The 19,548-nt window shown below is 42.1% G+C and overlaps 1 protein-coding gene across 3 annotated transcripts; it reads left to right on the top strand.

Moving 5' to 3' along the window:
• The first annotated feature begins 86 nt into the window (after window positions 1–86).
• Window positions 87–10,270, top strand: CCNG2 (cyclin G2). Of its 3 annotated transcripts, none has more exons than XM_055297245.2 (8): window positions 87–407; window positions 1,423–1,560; window positions 2,266–2,403; window positions 3,776–4,026; window positions 4,537–4,615; window positions 4,702–4,800; window positions 7,337–7,542; window positions 8,865–10,270. In XM_055297245.2, exons 2-8 carry the CDS (start codon window positions 1,423–1,425, stop codon window positions 8,986–8,988), a joined length of 1,035 nt encoding a protein of 344 aa, XP_055153220.1. In that variant the 5' UTR covers window positions 87–407; the 3' UTR covers window positions 8,989–10,270. The 3 variants fall into 3 exon arrangements, with proteins under 3 accessions (XP_055153220.1, XP_055153219.1, XP_055153221.1); XM_055297244.2 differs by lacking the exon at window positions 87–407 and adding an exon at window positions 589–867; XM_055297246.2 differs by lacking the exon at window positions 87–407 and adding an exon at window positions 926–1,341.
• The last annotated feature ends 9,278 nt before the right edge of the window (window positions 10,271–19,548 follow it).

Below are 19,548 nucleotides of genomic sequence, written 5' to 3'. Positions count from 1 at the left end.
GGCGGGACTCTTTTTTAAAGTCCGTGGAGGAAGTGCAGGATCCCTCCGCGGGAAGTCACGTGCCCCGCCCCCTTGGGGGCGTCGAAACTCTTAACAAAAACAGGGGGCTCGGGGAGGCCTCCGCTGAGGCGGTGGGGGTGCGGCGGTAGGCTGGTCTTCCGCGGCGGAGGGCTGGTCTCCGGCGGCCGGCGTTGCGCCCCGGCGGAGGGTGGGCGCGCGGGGAGCGGGATGGAGCCGGGGCTGTAAGGCCGAGGCGGCGGTGCCTGGGAGGAAGGGTCGGATGCCGGGCCGGGGGCACCGCTGAGGCGGTGGGTCCCCGACCTGCGAGACAGGTTTGGAAGCCTTCGCTGCGCCCAGTCCCTGCGGACCGCGAGGTCGCGGGCTGGTGGAGGAGCGTCTCCGGCACGGTGAGTGGGCCCACCCAGGGCCGCCGTGGGTTTCTTTGTTCGTGGTGGGGACTGCGGGCTTTGGGGAGGTTGGTACCATCCGAGTGCCTCGGTGCTGCCTGCCCCTCATCCGCTGGAGCGACCAGGGTGCCCCCCTCAGCCCCAGCCCCGGGGGGAGTTGGCGCCCGCGATAGACAGATAGATGCTGGTGGGGTGGACGGAGGGGGTGACTAGGCTAAGGGCAGTCTCCGCCTCGGTGCCCCCCGCCCCCGCTTGTGTTGTCACGGGGACTTGCTGGGGTGGTGCTTCTCGAATTGACAGCCCCGGGGCTCTGCAGAGTTGCGGGGCCCCGGCATCAGTGGGTGGACGGGTGTTGTCCGTACGGGCGCTGGGCGGGCTGGACTGGACTTCTCTCCCCGGACCGCAGCCGGGTGTGCCGCGCCACCCCACGGCTCCTGGGACAGGGGTGTCCGCCTCTCGGGTAAGTCCGGAATCGGCGCTGCCGCAGCGGACGGGAAAAGCTGGGGGCGGGACTCTCCGAGAGGGGCTTCTACAGCTGGGCGCCCCGGGCGGGCGGGGCTCGGGAGTCTCCTCCCTCCGCTTCTTTGTTCAGTCGCGAGACTCTCCCTCCCCTCCCCCCTATTGTGCAACGCCCCATCCCCGGGACCCGCTGCAGTCGCTGGCCACACTGCAGTCCCCTGGGCAGAAGGCCCTCCCCGGCGCGACTTCAGGTGGGGCAGACCGAGGGGACGCCGGCGCCCGCGGACAGTTTCCTGTTTGTGAAACGCCAAGGGCTGGCCGGTCTTACCCAGCGCTGGCCGGCGGACCTGACCACGGCTCCTCCCCCTGCCACACCTCCGTGGCCGTGGTGGGGATTGCCCTGGGGCTCTGGCGGACGTGACTGGTCCCTTCACCCGCTCCTTGTCGGGGTGTGCTAGGGCGATCCTTGCTGGAGGTACTGGCCTCAGCCCTTTCTCCCGCTTCCCCACCCCTCTTACCCCCAGATTACATTGTCTGTGTGGTGTCTTTACTGCAGATGAAGGATTTGGGGGCAGAGCACTTGGCAGGTCATGAAGGGGTCCACCTCCTCGGATTGTTGAACCTCTACCTGGAACAAGAAGAGAGATTCCAACCTCGAGAAAAAGGGCTGAGTTTGATTGAGGCTACCCCGGAGGTAAGTTGGCAGAAAAGATAACTTGCTCAAGCAGCTGATGGGGCTTGGAGGAGGTAACCTCCCCCCCGCGTTGAATCATGACTAAAGCCTGCAAAATTTTTTAAGATCAAAGTTGTTCTTTCTGGAGTACCAAGATAAACCTTATTACAGGTTCATGCTTTTGTTTCTTAGCAAGAATGAGAGTGATACTTTAGAGAAGCGGGGTTTTTTTTGTTGTTGTTTTTAATGTGGCACACTCCTCGCCGCCCCCACGTACTCCAGCCTGCAGCTTCAGGATGGGAGACTCCTGGTGAATTGAGCAGTTCATTTGTGCAAACACCCTCTGCCTGTGAAATACATATTTATAGTAGGATCTTAAATGACTTTAGAAAAGCAAACAAAAGAACCCTCTCTCTCCAGTCCAAGGGAATTGAATTATATATTTGCTATAACTCTCTGAAATCTTCCAACAGTTCACCTTATATTGAATTGCTGAAGCTCTTTTATGATGTGTATTTTTAAGAAGCAGTGATTTACGTCTTACAGATGATAAAGTGTATAGCTTTAGTTAAGTGATACCGCTCTTTCCACCTATATTCTTGAAGATTGAGGGAAAAAAATTAACCTTATTCTTGGGAAAAAATTAACCTTAGTCTTTGGATCTGTATGTGTTTTTCATCTGGTTCTAAGAAAATTGTAAACCTTGGTTCTTGGTGTTTATTGCAGAATGATAACACTTTGTGTCCAGGATTGAGAAATGCCAAAGTTGAAGATTTAAGGAGTTTAGCCAACTTCTTTGGATCTTGCACTGAAACTTTTGTCTTGGCTGTCAATATTTTGGACAGGTTCTTGGCTCTTATGAAGGTATTTCATCATTTTTATAAATACGTCTTCCTTTTTCTATGCCCAGTGCCCAGCACACAGGGTTCATGAAATACTTATCGAATGGGTGTAATAATGTCCACTGTACATAAAAATTTATAATCAGAATTGTGATCGTTGGACATCAGCATACAGGTTCTTTGTCTTTTGGACTCTGGAACTTGTATCAGCGGGCTTCCTGGGGCTTTCAGGCCTTGGACTGGGGACTGCAAGGTCAGCTTCTCCAGTTCTGAGGCTTCCAGACTTGGATTGAGCTATGCTACAGAATAAGACTACAAGATTAATTGTATTGTTGTATCTTAGGTTTTTCTGTTGTGGCTTAGGTTTTACCTCTTAAGTACTTTCTCTTGAATATGTGACAAAAGAGAGACTACTATTTTTTAGGTATTTGCCATATATTTATAGTCCTCAAAGTAAGATTTCATCTGCCATAATGCTTCTCTTGAAGCCTAGATTTTTAAAATACTGAAGCATGACAAATGAAAACAGTTGATTAAATATGACCGGCTGCCTTCCCTAGAAGTCTCTTCAAAGCAGGGAGCCACAGTTTTATTAACAGTCACCAGCAATGGCTAGAAAAATGTGGGGAATCTTCTGCCAGTAGGATTGCTGTCAGCTGCTGGGTCATTTCTCAGGGCATTGAAAAGAAAAGGGCAGCCATCTGTCCATGGCAGCTTTTACATATGTCCCACTCTGCACAACTCGTGATATTTCTCTTGGGCAAAATTACATTGAAATATGGAATGACTCTTAAAGATTTTTATGTAAAAAGATAAGTATAAAATACTTTAATATCCCAGTACATTTTTTTTTGGTGTTTAAAAGCTTAATTTATTTTGGGGGAGATTGTATTATGAATTTCATAAGTCTGAAATACAAATTATACGTTAGTGCTAGAAATCTAGCTTTTGAACTTGCATGGAAATTTTTTACCTGCATTTGAATTTACATAATTTAAAGGTTCAAAAAACTTTTTTTAATTAAAAAAATTTTTTTTTTTTTTTTTTTTTTAATAGAGATGGAGGCTTGCTGTGTTGGCCAGAATAGTCTTGCTGTGTTGGCCAGAGTGTTCTCAAACTCCTGGCCTCAAGCAGTCCTCCCACCTCAGCCTCCCAAAGTCCTGGGATTACAGGCATGAGCCACTGCTCCCTGCTGCCTTTTTTTTTTTTTTTTTGGGAGGTTGAGAAGGTCTAAAATGTGAAAATGTGTATAAGTGTGGGTAAAGGGCCAGTACATATAAGAGAAACAACTTGATTGTGTTCTGTCTTAAGAATAGGAGCATCATTACAATATTCTAAGTATCTGCTAAGTCAAAGTGACAGTTGTTAAAAGAAGCCTGTTGTTTTTTTCGCAGGTGAAACCTAAACATTTGTCTTGCATTGGAGTCTGTTCTTTTTTGCTGGCTGCTAGAATAGTTGAAGAAGACTGCAATATTCCATCCATTCATGATGTGATCCGGATTAGTCAATGTAAATGTACTGCTTCTGACATAAAACGGATGGAAAAAATAATTTCAGAAAAATTGCACTATGAATTGGAAGCTACTACTGCCTTAAACTTTTTGCACTTATACCATACTATTATACTTTGTCATACTTCAGAAAGGTCAGTGGGATTAAAGATACATTTTGTACTTTGAACATTGCTATAGCTAACAGTAAATAATTGGAATGGCAATGAAATTTATATTTTTACCTTCTTCAAACTTTCAACTTGGACTTTATTGGCAAATCTTTTTTTTTTTGAGAAGGAGTTTTGCTCTTGTTGCCCAGGCTGGAGTGCAATGGCACGATCTGAACTCACTGCAACCTCCACTTCCCGGGTTCAAGCGATTTCTCCTGCGTCAGCCTCCCAAGTAGCTGGGATTACAGGCGTGTGCCACCACACCTGGCTAATTTTGTATTTTTAGTAGAGACGGGGTTTTTCCATGTTGGTCAGGCTGGTCTCGAACTCCCGACCTTAGGTGATCCACCCGCTTTGGCCTTCCAAAGTGGTGGGATTACAGGTGCAAGGCACCGCGTCTGGCCCTGGCAAATCTTTAAAATCACTTAAAATCATTTAAAATCATTTAAATCTTTGGAAGTTTAATAAATCTTTGTTCTTTGCATTGTATAGGAAAGAAATACTGAGCCTTGATAAACTAGAAGCTCAGCTGAAAGCTTGCAACTGCCGACTTGTCTTTTCAAAAGCAAAAGTAAGTCGTTTCCTTGCTTACATATATATCTCACAGTTTCTATTTTGAATTTTTAAAAAATATTTTTCTTTTTTTTTTTCTTACAGCCATCTGTATTAGCCTTGTGCCTTCTCAATTTGGAAGTGGAAACTTTGAAATCTGTTGAATTACTGGAAATTCTCTTGCTAGTTAAAAAACATTCCAAGGTAATTACAGTCATTATTCTTTAAAGAAAATTTCTTCCCTGATGTTTCATTTCTTTCTGTGGTGACTTAAACATTAAGTAATACTTTATGGGACTCTTAACTTTTACATTCGTTTTTTTTCTTATATCTCTAGTGTTAAAGTTCTCAAAATGCAGCTTTGACCCAGACAGTATTAATCCGGAAGGAAACTTGGTCACTTAGCCCAGCTTCTTTCCACATATAGGTGCCCCTTCTGTAGTAATCATGCCATATGATGGTACAGCTGTTACACTGCCACATATGCATTGTTCTAAAATGCATACTAGGTAGTAGACTCAGAACAAACACTAATGGGATAGGATGGGATCCCATCACACCTGTAGGACTGAACTGTCATCCCATTAGCAGCAGCATCAAATAACACCAGCAATGTTGATGTTTTAAACCCCAATGTCTTTTCAAATCCTTTAGGCCAGCTAAGTAAAAGTAAGTCTTACCGTCACAAAGAGGTATAAAACAAAAGCACAGTCCTTTTCTTAAAACGCTCAGTCTAGTTGGGGAAATAAGGAACTTAACATGAAGTTGTATGTTCTGTCGTTTGTTATTGTGTCTTGGTGCCAGGTAATAGTGAATATAGAGAGTACTTTGGGATTTTTTTTATTTTTTTATTTTTTGAGACAGAGTCTTGCTCTGTTGCCCAAGCTGGAGTGCAGTGGCACGATCTCGGCTCACCGCAGCCTCAGCCTCTCGGGTTCAAGTGATTCTCCTGCGTCAGCCTCCTGAGTAGCTGGGGCTACAGGTGCTCACCACCATGCCAGGCTAATTTTTAAATTTTTGGTAGAGATGGGGTTTCGCCATGTTGGCCAGGCTGATCTTGAACTCCTGACCTCAAGTGATCCCACTTGCCTCGGCCACCCAAAGTGCTGGGATTACAGGCATGAGCCATCGTGACCGGCTTACTTTGGGTTTTTTTTAAGCAAAGAAATAGGGCAGACTAGGAGAAGCACTATGACTGGGAGCCTGCTTGGAGCAAAAGAATCTTTGACAGTGAAAGTTTCAGCAAAGGCTTATGGTCAAGAAATTGGTGGACTAGACAGATACAAAAGTCATTTTAGGGTAGACTTGCAGGTACAATGTCTAGGTGGTAGTCACAAGCAGGAGTAAGGTTGTCCAACTCAAACAGTGGTTTTGGAAGCCAAGCATGGAAATGAGGCAAGGAGTCTTGAATGACCAAGATTTGTACCTAATGGTGGATATAATGTTAGCATAATTGGCAGGAAATTTGGGAGAAGTTAATTTGTGATGAGAGCAGTATGATTTTAGATGCTTGTGTACACAGGTAGGTGTCTAGTAGGTGTTTGGCATTTTGGAATAAGAAGATAAACTATAGTTGGAGATTGAGGTTTGGAATTTCTCATGAAGAAGCAATAGTTGAAACTGTAAGAAGCTTGTGGAATCCTTTTTGTAGGGGTCAGTTGAAGCTCTGGAGTTTTCAGCGTTGGCCTTTCCCCACAACATTAGGAGCCAAGTGAAGAAAGGTACATCCCCACAAGTAGAAGCACTGTCAGACTGGAAGGAGGTTTTTAAGGAGGTGGTCAAGAATACTGAATTTTTATAAGAGATCAAATATAATGCAAATTGAAGGTCATTGGATGTGTCAGAGGTAATGTAAGTAGAGCAGTGAGAAGGAAGTGGTAGAAACCAGATTACAAGTGGGTTAAGATGTAGCTAGATAGGTGAAAATGGGAGGCCAAGAAAATAGATAGATCTTTTGTTTTCTGGTGAAAATATGTACATGTGAGGCATTTTGTTTGTAACAGATAACTTTTCGCTTTAATTATGATTTTATTAGTTTTTATCTGAACTTTTTATTGATAGTGATATCTGGAACCATCTTCAGTGAAAATTGATTCGTTGAAATACACTGAAGGCATTCCGAAGGAGGAGGGAAAAAAAATACATAAAAAGAAAAACAAAAAAGAAGTAAACTGGAGCACTCCCCAGTGGTGGTGGAACTATGTCCTTTTTGGGAAATTCCTCTTCTCTTATATCACTAACTTCTTTAGTTTTGTATCTGGTGTTATAAGTGTGTATTAGCAGCAATACAAACAATGCCTTGTTGCAGGAACCCAAATTGGTTTCTGTAACAAAAGGAATGTTAAATTCCTTTGCATTGAGACTAAGGACTATACTTGATAGCTGACTTATTAACAGACCCAGAGTGTTTTTAGGTCAGTGTTTTCTTAGAATAGGCAAAGCTTTCTGTGTATTGAATCCTATGTAGTTTTATACTTACGGTGCTCCTCTCCTAAACCAGTGGTTCCCAAATTTTGAAAGTTTGGCTGCACATTACAATCACCTAGGGAACTTAGAAAACTCTTGATGCCCATGTTGTACTCCTTGTCAATTAAATCAGAATACCAGGGGTGGAAGTGGGTAGTGGGAGCCAGGCATCTTTGTATATATATATTTTTTTTTCATAGCTCACCTAGTGATTCCAAGGTGCAGCAAGATTTGGGAGACATTGCCATAACCTCTTAAAATATTTTTTTTTCAGATTAATGACACCGAGTTCTTTTACTGGAGAGAGTTGGTTTCTAAATGCCTAGCCGAGTATTCTTCTCCTGAATGTTGCAAACCAGATCTTAAGAAGTTGGTTTGGATCGTTTCAAGGCGCACAGCCCAGAACCTCCACAACAGCTACTATAGCGTTCCTGAGCTGCCAACGATACCTGAGGGGGGTTGTTTTGATGAAAGTGAAAGGTAGGCAGGTTCCTTGACTAATTAAACTTCCCTAGACTAAATATTACTGAGTTTATTATACTTAGAACTGTGGAATAGTGTAAGACATCAGAGAAAGCAAGCCCCTACACTAAGAGCTAAGAATTAAAGCCCCCACTCTTCAGGTAAGCAAATTAACCAGAAGTAGTATTTTAGTATGTAATGATTTATAAGGTCCTCTACATTTTTTTTAGTTTTTTCTTTTTTGTCTTTTTTTTGAGTAGAGATGGGGTCTCGTGATGTTGCCCAGGGCTGGTCTTCCACGCTCCTAGGCTCAAGTGATCCTCCTGCCTCAGCCTCCCAAAGTGCTGAGATTACAGGTGTGAGCCACTGCACTCGGCCTCTTTTCCCTTTTTAAACTGGTTGTTTTCCATCTTTCTCCTGTTTTCCCTTGCTCTTGAAATACAGCTAAAAAACCCCAAAAAAACAAAACTGAAAAAGAATTCTGGGCTTTATAATGTTAGTATGAATTCCTAATACTGTGCTGTAGTGAAGACATTGAGGGGTAGGTGCCTGGAAAATAAAGGGAATCACCACCACTAATGGGGAAGACTTCTGTGTATGTTCTCAGAGGTTTGTCAGTTGGTGTTGTCTTATTCAGAATTTGATTACTTTGTTTGTAAAGTGAATAACTTTGCTAAATTTGTTTGTTTGTTGCTGTAGAGATAAAGGGCTAGAAGTTTCATTTTCATAGCTTGTTAGTTTACTTTGATATTCGAGAGTGTAAGGGGTATAATAAATCACGGATGCAAGAAACACATCTAAGTAGACCATGTGCTAGGAGGCATGTTCTCTTCAGTCTTCATTATTGGATTTAAAATACTTAGAATGCTACAATTAGTTGCTGATAGTTATTAATTGGTACAAGAATAATAGTTTGGCAAATAATAACTTGTTTAAACTTAAGAAAACCTATATTTTCTTTCTTTTTTTTTTATTGCATGTGCCACCATGCCCGGCTAATTTTTGTATAAATATTTCTTGTAGAGATGGGATTTTGTCATTATGTTGCCCAGGCTGGTCTTGAACTCCTGGGATTAAGCTATCTGCACACTTTGGCCTCCCAAAGTGCTGGGATGACAGGGATGAGCCACTGCACCCAGCCAAAAAAATCTATATTTTCCAATGAGATTACTATAGACTTCATTTAGGAAGTCCTTATAAATTTTGTCTCTGTAAAGCATAAATTTTGAATATAAAAATCCTCACTAGAGATACTCATATAGCAGCTTTATTTTGGCTATAAAACATTTAAGTGTGTTTTAAGTAATGGTATCCTCTTTTTTGTCTCTTTTTCTCTTTAGTGAGGACTCTTGTGAAGATATGAGTTGTGGAGAGGAGAGTCTTAGCAGCTCTCCTCCCGGTGATCAAGAGTGCACCTTCTTTTTCAACTTCAAAGTGGCACAAACACTGTGCTTTCCATCTTAGAAATCTGATTGTTCTGTCAGAATTTATATGTACAGGTTTCAAAGCAATAAATGGGGGAATAGGTAGTTTTCTGGTTTAGCCCCCATCTAGTCAGGAATTAAATATACTGGAATACCTACCTTCTATTTGTTATTCAGATCAGATCTGGCCTATTTTCATATTTATCCTAAGCCATCAAATGGGGTAGTGCCTCTTAAACCATTAACAGTACTTTAGACATTGGCACTTTATTTTTCTCATTGATCTTTAGCTACTTTGGGGAGGAGGGAAGGTGCTGATACCTTCAATTTGTTACTTTTCAAGATTTTTAAAAATAACTAGTGTAGCGTATCTTAAACATTTTATAAAACCTTCAGATGTCTTTATTTAAGCAGATTGGAAGTATGCAAGTGCTTCCTTAGCAGGGACAGTGGATAATCCTTAATGGTTTATCACAGATTTCCCCCTCTCCCCTTCTCAGAAGAGTGAATATGCTCTTAAATGTCAAACACATTTTTGTTTTGTTTTTTAAATGATCAGTGTCTATTTGATGTGATGCAGATCTTATAAATTTGGGAATTATAATATTGACATTTCTGTGATTTTTATAGTATGTAATGTCTTAATTGAGATTTCTGCTAAGGCAGAAATAATTAGGCTAGGGCTCTTAGTTTCATTCCTATTGCCCAAGTATTGTCAAACTATGGTATTATTTTAATATTACTTTAAAAATCCATAATCTGCTAGTTTTGCATGTACTTGTATGAAAACAGTGCAGTAAGTTGAAAACTCAGTATCTATGGAATTGATAAATGTTGATCTGGTAGTATATTTTATCTCATTTTCTTATATTAAAAAATGTCTGCATGATTACGTTTTATTTCCTTTGTAATTTACATTTCAAAATAATGTATTGCTATATGGGTGCCAAGATTGAATATGAAGAACCCGAGTGTTTGTAGTATTATGGTTTTAAGCAAATCTGTGTGGTGATACAGCCATAAGAATGGGGCTTATATAAACTCTGTACATGTAAGATTTTGTACAGAGAATTTTTAACTTTATAAATTGTATATGAACATGTAAATCTTTTAAAATGTACATAAAATACTGTATTTTTTTACCTTGTGTGTGATAGTCTAGTCATTGCATGTAAATATAATTTATTGTGTATTCTGTAGTATAAATCATACATTGATGACTTACATTTTTACTGGTAACTCAACATCCGTTGGATGTTTCCTGAAGTGGCTCTTTTTGAAGTGATAATAGATTGTAATTCAAAATAAATTAATGAATTCTCCTTGTTTGGGATCACATCTTAATTTTTAATCTGTTAAAAGCGCTGGATGTATTTTAATGAGAAGACTTTAGGTGAGGCTACAGTGATTCCAGAGTGAGCCTTCTAACTGGCTAGCAGAAGTTCTCTAGGTTTGGCACTGTGCCTTGGAGATACTGAAAGAGAATCTGTCATTTGAGAATTGACCTCTTTGTGGGATGGACTCATTAAGTATGCTCTCAGAGACTGGTATATTACCAGAATGCCTGTTAATTTACAGTGAGAGGCAACAGGTATTAAGTAGACCAGAATGCTCAGGTTGGCAGATAAGAACGATCTTTCAGGAGACAAATCAAGTTTTAATCAGTTGTTTGGTTAATAAGTATGGGGTGTTGGCTGTGATAGGGCCCTGCCAGCTTCTGGCTCTTGTGGACCTCAAAAGTATCAGGCTGTTTTGTAAGTGGTGGTCCTTTCCCCTGCCCGACCCAATAGGTTCCCCATCTGTCTAGTTTGATTTTTGTAGACCTTTGTTTTCTCTAGTTAGAAAATCAGGTACACTGAATACGGTTTTCATGTAACACCTCTTCTCTGGATATGGGGTATGTTTTCTTACCCTCCTAGTTGAGAATCTCTACTTGAGGATGACCTTTCCTCTCTTACTAAGTAATATGAGTAAATAGTGGGCAGTATATTCTGCTTTCAGATTTTGATTTGTTGAGATGTAAAAGTTCTTTGTGGCTTACCAAATCTCAAGACTCTCTTTAGCTCCTGCAGGATTGTATTGCTTTTCTTACTGGATATTCTTCCTGGGTAAGTATCTTTGTGGCTTCATCTCTTCCCCCTCCGGTTTTCAGTGTATTTAGTCTAGACCTCTCTGCTGAGCTTGCAACCTGTTTATTCACATGGGTTGCCATGCCACTTGGAGGTTTCTGATTACTCCCAAACCTGCTGTTTCTTTATGTCTTTCTCAGCGAATAATTCCATCTATTCATGTTGGAAACTTAGGTGATATGCTCATCTCCTTTTGCCTGTTTATGGAGGTCACCAGCCTCTATCATTTATATGATTTCGTTTACACTGTTTATATCTCTCCGTCCCCTCTTTTTCTGCCATTGGCATGGTTTAAACCTGTACTCTTTATCAGCAGAGGTACTGTAATATATTTGTGATCCCTCAGCTTCCAGGCTTACTCCTGGTCTCTGCCTTCCTGTCTACATATCCTTTTAAAATAAAATTTTAACTGTCTCCTGAAAAATTGTTCAGTAGGTCACCCACAATCAGGAGAAAAATCTATTCATGACATACAAGTCTCTGTCTAATCTGAACACTGCACCTGTCTCTGGCCTTTTTTTCTTGTCATTTCCTAGACCTTAAAAAATGTGTATTGAGAAAGAGAACTCTGGTAGCTATACAGAAGATGAGCTGGGCAATATAGAGGAGTAGCATGGAGACCAGTCTGACTGAACTACGGCAGTGGAAGTGTGGATGAGGAAGAGGTGAAAATTGAGAAGTGCTATCCTTTCTCTTTGGGCATTATTAGGAGGCTCACAGACAAGTCTAGGAGCCTGGTTATTCCCTCCTGTGCCATTCAACCAGGTGGCTTTCCCATGACTGTGATGAATAAAATTGAGAAGCCCCTGCCCTTTTCAGAGCAGAGGGTGAGGAGAAAGCTACAATTTTGGCCTCATCCTTACCCCCCTTGACTTGGCAAGAGATTTGATCTTTCAGGTTTTGATCCTGTCATTTTCTAGGATGTGGTGCAGGCACTTTGCTGTTGTACATGGTGAAGTATTGTGCCTAGGTCCTGGGTCTTCATCTGTTTGGCTCTGCTACTGTTTCCTCCTCCCAAGAAGTGTGGTTAGACAAATAATGTGTTTTAATTACCTGTCACACTCAGGATTAATACATACTCAGGTTAACTGTAGAGAGGCATTGGCTGCAGAACACTCCTCGTGACAATTTTAACCATTTTCTTTGTCTGGAGTCTGCCTTTTTCTTTTTTACAATTTCTTTCATTTCAACACTAGGTTTCAATATGGTGTTCCCGCTACCTCCCACCTCCCTCCTCCCTCATCACACATGCAAATTGTCAGCTTATTTAGACAACCCACTTAGATTCATATATGGACAAGGACAAGGTATTTGGCATTTGTTACTGGAATTCAGTTTTCCTAACTATTTACTACCAGAAATGGTCAATAACTTACTTTGTGTTTAGCAAATCAAATTGTGTGGTAGATAATTTCCCAGTAGGATGGCCAGTCAGTCTTTCCATCCCTGTGCCTACATGCTGCTCTTCCCATCCACAAGTGGAGTCTGTTTCTCTTGAGTTTTGGCTGGCCTTATGAATGGCTTTGCTTACTGAAGTGCAGCAGAAGAAATTCAGTATATGTCCAAGCCTAGGCTTTAAGAGACTGGCAGCTTTCCTTTTATCCTTTTTGAAAGCTAGCCACCATGCTGCAAAGAAGCTCAGCTGGATTACTGAAAGATGAGAGGCCATGTGGAGAGAGACTCTTGAGGATGAGAGATTATCTTGGATGTTCCAGCCTTAGTTAAGCTCCCAGCTGAATGTGGGTGTATCCTCAGCTACACCACAGAAAACAGAGGAACTACTCAGTCGATCCCAATCAACCCACAGACTCACTAGAAATAACAAATTATTGTTTTAAGCCACGAGGTTTTGGGGGAGGGTTGTTAAACAGTAATAGATAAGTGAGACAGATTGCTTGTTATTTATGGTCAAATGGTGATTATCTCTGGTGAGATTACAAGTGATTTTTTTAAAAGTTATACCTATCTGTAGTTTCCTTTTTTTCCTAAAATTGATTTGAATTATTAGTGTATTAACAGAATAAAGAATGAACTTTAAAACACACATGCTGGTTATATGCTTCCTCTAATTAAAATTCCTCATGGCTCTCACTGCACCTTAGCATCAAGTTCAAACTTCATACTGTGGCTTACAAGACCCAACTTGATTTGTTCCCGGCTCCTTTTTCAGCCTTGTTTCATGGCATCCACATCCATGTATTTCCCAGGCCCACTACATCCTGAGATGAGTCAGAGACCCCTCTTAGGGGCCTGTTCCCTACTCCCAAACATGGAAATTAAAAAATCTTGAGTTCTTCCAAGAGAAATTCCAGGCATCTGGCTAGCCCTGAGAAGTAGAAGAGAAATGTGATAAGCAACAAGTAGTGGCTCAAAACAATAGCCAAGTAAGTTAGAATCATGGGATGTTTGGTTCTCCTATAGAAACTACAGATAACATCTTAATATATATCCCTGAGTTTTCCAGAAACCTGAACCCCTACCAAACGGATGCGCTAGCACATAGACATCAGATAAGGGGGAGCTGAGGACTGAACTCTGACCACCGTTCTTTGTTCTAAATTTCTTCCTGAGAGGCCTGGAGGTCATGCCCATGAGCCAGAGATTACATTTTTTTTCTATAGATTTCAAATGTTTAGACAACACGTCATCTCCTTAACCAATCGCACACTAGAAAATCTTTGAATCCACCCCCACTTCGAGATGCCTTGCCTTTTTAGGTCAAACCATTGTATAGTCTCCATGTATTGATTTCTGACTTCGCCTGTAACCTCTGCCTTTCTGCCTTTAAAAACTCTTACCTGTAAGCCATCTGGGAAATTGAGATTTAAGTCTTAGCTGCCTGATCCTTCTTCTTTGGTGCCCTGCAAATAAATGTTTTCCTTTCTCCTGCTGCAAACTTCAGTGTGGCTATCTGGTCTTCCTGGGCCAGGTGGGTGGACCCCAGTTCTGTTTGATAACACCCCACTCACCATGCTTTTGTTCACTTCAGTGCCTTGATGCACACCATTTCCTCTGGCTAGAACACCTTGTCACCCTCATCTGGCAAACCTACTTACTACCTTAGGACTCCCTTCATTGACTTACTCATTCACCCATCAGATATTTGAATGCTTTGTGTGTCAGGCACCACACTTCTGTTGCTATGGAATGCCAAACACAACAAACCCTACCCCGGCCCTCAAGGAACTTACAGTCTAGCAGCAGAACCCAAAAATTCATGGCAAATAATAAAATGTTCAGGCTGGATGCGATGGCTCACGCCTATAATCCTAGCACTTTGTGAGGCCAAAGCGGGTGGATCACCTGAGGTCAGGAATTTGAGACCAGACTGGCCAACATGGCGAAAACCCATCTCTACTAAAAATAAAAAAATTAGCTGGGCATGGTGGCGGATACCTCACGCCGAGACAGGAGAATTGCTTGAACCCAGGAGGCAGAGTTGTAGTGAGCCGAGATCACACCACTGCACTCCAGCCTGGGTGACAGAGTGAGACTCCATCTCAATCACAACACCACCAAATAAATAAATAAATAAAATGTTATAAGGTTGTGAGAATTTTTTCTTCCAAGAAATCTTTCTGGAACTCCCTGACTTTCCTCATCCTTGTGTTACATGTTTCCATAAAACCCTACATTTTTTCTTATCCTAGAAATTAATATCTTGCTTGTATGTCCCACTTATCCGTTAACCTTACCTGTTCGCTCTGGAACAGCAGGGCCTTTTATCTCTTTGGTTCTTTGTTGACTGCCAAGCACCCAGCACATTATCTGGCCCATACTCCTCATGCTGCTGTTGCTATTACTGGCAACAAGTAACTTTGCTGGCCACTTAATATGTTTCAGGCACCTTACATAAATGAATTTCTCCTCACCACACTGCTATTAGACAGGTACTACTATTAGTCCAATTTTACATATGAAGAAACTAAGGATTAGAGAAGATAAGTACCTTGACACAGGTCTAGCAAGTAGCAGGGCCATAATTCAAATGAAATTTCTCTGCCAAACATTATCCTGTTAACCACAACGCTAAGCTATTATCCAGAAGTTGATGATATTACCAAATAGTTGTTGATTGAATTAAATAATAAAAATTCTTATAAAGAAAATTCTCATAATACCAGGAAAATAAATCACAGTATTCTTTTGTTCAATGTTTAGGTGCTCTCACCCATAGAAACGAAAAGTGGCTAAGATTTAGAGTTAAAATATTTTTTCTCAGAAGCCAAAATAGGACACAAATGTAAAAATCCAAGGTAGTATAGTGGCAGAGAATACAGGTATTCCTCAAGGGCTGGAGATTTTAATTTGCCCCGGACCTCTCGGTACTCAAGCCTGTGGGTCTTCCCAGCTCCTGTATGTGTAGTTCTTTTTACACTTTGGTGACAGTTTGTGCTTGATCATTCTGGGTTCCAATACTCACCGTGTTGGAATTCAGTGTTAGTGGGGGTGGAACTTGCAACCCCAGACAACCGTTTTGTTAAAGGCTTGCTTGCCCTTTGCTATTTTACTATTATTCAACATAGCAATCATCTCACACTTACTCATTTACTGCTCTGAGGTTTGTCCAATAAATATTTCACATGTCTGTGGTTTATCCCCTTGCCTAAACTCTAAGCTTCTCATGAGAAGAGACCATACATTCTCCTTCCTTTATATCCTAGGGGTGCCTGGCATAATGCTGGGTAAAAATGTGTGTCAACATTTTTCTACGTGGATCACACCTGACAATGTTTTTTTCCATTCTTGGTTGCAGTGAGTCATAGTTTGTAAAGGTAAACACACATGTGAGGACAAATTAATGCTCTCCAGAGTTAGGATTTCAGATCATTAACAGGGCTTCTGGGAGGCCATTGCCCATTGCTACAATTGCCTGTACCTGTTTGAGAGTAAGATGTAGTGATGGGCATAGGCTCTGCACCAGAAGGCCAGTCCTTGAATCCTGGTTTGGCCACTCACTGTTTGACCTGGTGAGGTGTTAACTAAAGTGTTTGTGCCTCAGTTTCTTCATTTGCATAAAGGAACTAATAACAGCTACTTGTGAGGGACACAGTAGTGTGCTGCAGATGCCCCAGCCTCTGGGAGTGCCCTTGGCAGGCAGCCTTCTGTGGACAGCCCCTCTGGGGACTGCCTTAGTGGCAGAGTACCGCCTCACCCAAGGAGGGCTCACATCTAATGACTGAGTTGGAGGAGGTATAAAGTCCTGGTCACTTTGGTGCCCACACAGGACAACCCAGATGAATCTGTCCAATCTCACTTCTTTCTTTTCCTTTCCTTTTCCTTTTTTTTTTTTTTTTTTTTTGAGACAAGGTCTAGCTCTGTCACCTGGTGACAGAATGCAGTGGTGCAATCACCACTCACTGTATCCTTGACCTCCCAGGCTCCAATGATCCTCCCACCTCAGCCTCCTGAGTAGCTGGGACCATAGGCATGTGCCACTATGCCTGCTAATTAAAAAAAATTTTTTTGTAGGGATGAGGTCTCTCTATGTTGCCTAGGGTGGTCTTGAACTCCTGTGCGCAGGTGATCGTCTGGCTTCAACCACCCAATGTGCTGGGATTATAGGCATTAGCCACCGCACCTAGCCCAACCTTACTTCTTTTCCCTCTCTGTTTTTGGGTGTTGATCCCAAGGGTATTCCCTAATAAACACAGTGTACCCTAAACCTTGTTTCAGAGTCTGCTTCCTGGGCAACACCACCTGCTCCACTGCCTAGTGGGGTTACTGTGTATTTAAATATGATGATATACGATAACGCATTTGGAACAGTGGCTGATATGTGCTCAGTAAATACTGGCTGTAACAATTATCATCCCATTTTTTTCTCTCTTCCTGCTAAGACTCAATTATTTATTCAACTATTACTGAACTAGCATGATGCACAGAGTCATGTCCTAGGCACTGAGAATGCCAAAAGGAATTAAAGCACAGTTCTTACCTTCAAGAAGCTCATAATCTAATGAGAGAGGCAGACATATCAATTACCATGTAATGTAAGAAACGCGGGAATAGGAATTTGTCTACAGTACTGTGTTAGTGTTCTGGCCTTGCCTCTGCTTGTATTCCCAACCTTCTGGATGAAGCTAAAAGGCCATGTAGTGTGATTCCAGTCATTGAAGGGAGGCCCTGAGGGCCCAACCCCTCCCCAGTTCCCCTCACATCCTTGTTACCCTTCAGCTCATTCTGCCATTCCCGCTTTTAGAATGCCTTTTCTTTAGCTAAACACCTTGAATCTGGTTAAAATGCAAATATTTCTAACAGGGCTTACATTTTAATGGGATTCAGAAACTGGTTTGAGCATATGTTAGCTGTGAATGTAGTTTTTGGCAAGCTACATGCTCAGGTACCCCATGAAGCAGATACTGAGATGAAGAGGTTTCTTAGGAGGATGCTTGTAAAAGGGGAAGAGGGAGGCAAGAGGGTTGGACAAGGAGAGCCTGCAACTGTGTTGCAGATCTGACAAAGATGCAGCTAACCTAGTACTTTGGAGCAGAAGTTGCCCATTAGAAGAGTCCCAGGCTGGGCAGAAATGGGCTGACCTCGTACTTCCTAGCACCTGGGGAGGCTGTAGGCTGAAAACTACCCAGGAAGAACTTGGCTTCTGCTCAAACGCTGAGGTGGGGTTTGATGATGCTGCAGCTGGTGGCTGGGAGCTGCTGCCCTCCTGGTGGTGGAATGGCAAGATCCTCCTGGAAGGGAGATCTGTGTGTCACACCTCCCAGCTGCCACATCATGTAAATTCTCTGAGAACTAGTTTTCTTGTGTTTTTTTTTTTTTTTCGTTTTTGTTTTGTTTTGTTTTTTGAGATGGAGTCTTGCTCTGTTGCTCAGGGTGGAGTGCAATGGCACAATCTCGGCTCACTGCAACCTCCGCCTCCTGGGTTCAAGCGATTCTCCTGCCTCAGCCTCCTGAATAGCTGGGACTACAGGCGCCCACCACCATGCCCGGCTAATTTTTGTATTTTTGGTAGAGACGGGGGTTTCACCATGTTGGCCAGGCTGGTCTCGAACTCCTGACCTCAGGTGATCCACCCGCCTCGGCCTCCCAAAGTGCTGGCATTACAGGCATGAGCCACTGTGCCCGGCCGAGAACTAGTTTTTTAAGCTGAAAAAAGGGTACTCAGAATGCCAAAAACCTTCAGCACAAACGCTTCTTTCAAACCTCTGCACGAACAGACTTGACCAAACTTTAACACGGCTTCTAGCAGACTAAGGTTGTGTCCCTGGGACAACCTAGACTTCTTTTAAGTTCCTGTCTGGAAAAGCTCAGGGCTGTGAAAAGAATTTGCTGTTTGTTCCAGCCAACACCTGAAGATAGACCTCTGACCTCCTTTCTTAGAGCATTTACCAAACAGGGCTTACAATTGTGAATTCTTTCTCTGCTCTTTGAGCTGTATGTGTATCTCCTGAAAGTCAGGAGTGTCTCTCTCAAGGATCTGAAAGCCATTCCTTTGAAATGTAATTATCAGGAAGGATAGGGCCCTGGCTCCTAACTGGTGTTAATAGCCAGCTAGCACATGCAGCTGGCCTAATCATGGTGACGCCCACCAACCCTTTGTAAGGCTTCACCAGAGTCCCACTCGCTCCTCCTCCCTCCTCTCGCATCTTCCCCTTTAAAACGCCCAGTCATCTCTGCACAAATCAGAATTGAGCTCTGCTCCTTCTCTTACTCTCAGTAGTTTGAATAAAATCTGTTTTCACCGCGTTAACGGATGGTTGTTTATCTTTGACAATAAATACTAAGATCTATCTTCCCAACCTCACAGGGCTGTGAAGACTGAATAAGTTAATGGGGAAAATAAAGCTGTGAAGCTCTTTGCAAATATAAGTTGTCGTCATTGTGAAGGCTTTGCATATATTGTTCTTGGAGAAGGTTTTAAAAAACTACATCAAAGTATTTTTCTGTTAATATATCTCCCTTGTAAAAATGTAAGCAACATAAGAGAAAGTGGATAATGCCTCTAATACTATTCCTCAGAGATGCTACTGTCAACAGAATGACATTTATCATTTCAGTCTTTTCATGCAAGTATAAACATGTAAACTTTAAAAAAAATGTATAAGTGCGATCCTACTCTATGTAGGCTTCTATAACCCACTTTCCTCATTCAACAATATATCAGGGGCATACATCAGTGTCAGTAGATATAAATGTACTTCCTTATTTTTAAAGACTGAAGAGTGTTTCACTGGATGCTTACACGATAATTTATTTAACTGATCTTTTTCTGATGGATGACTGTGTTATTGACAATTGTTCAGTATTTTAAACCAAAGCAGCAGTAAACATTCTTGCATATACATTTCTGCCTACCAGGGTAATAATTTCTTTAGGATGCATTTCTAGAAGTGAAAATCTTGGGTCCAAGAGAATGTACATTTAAAATGTATACTGACTTGACCTGCATCCCTGAAAGGGGATATGGATTTATATTCCCATCAATAATGCCTGTCAGTGACAGTTTCCTTACT

This window comes from Symphalangus syndactylus, chromosome 10 (assembly GCF_028878055.3).
Source record: "Symphalangus syndactylus isolate Jambi chromosome 10, NHGRI_mSymSyn1-v2.1_pri, whole genome shotgun sequence".
Lineage (NCBI taxonomy): Eukaryota > Metazoa > Chordata > Mammalia > Primates > Hylobatidae > Symphalangus > Symphalangus syndactylus.
This window is presented reverse-complemented; position numbering and strand designations above follow the sequence as displayed.

Bases quoted from the DNA above. Each gene is read 5' to 3' on its own strand.
- CCNG2 (XM_055297244.2), top strand. From the start codon at position 589: ATGCTGGTGGGGTGGACGGAGGGGGTGACTAGGCTAAGGGCAGTCTCC. The intron at 868-1,422 runs GTAAGTCCGGAA...TCTTTACTGCAG, and splicing joins CAGGGGTGTCCGCCTCTCGG to ATGAAGGATTTGGGGGCAGA. The intron at 4,801-7,336 runs GTAATTACAGTC...TTTTTTTTTCAG, and splicing joins TAGTTAAAAAACATTCCAAG to ATTAATGACACCGAGTTCTT.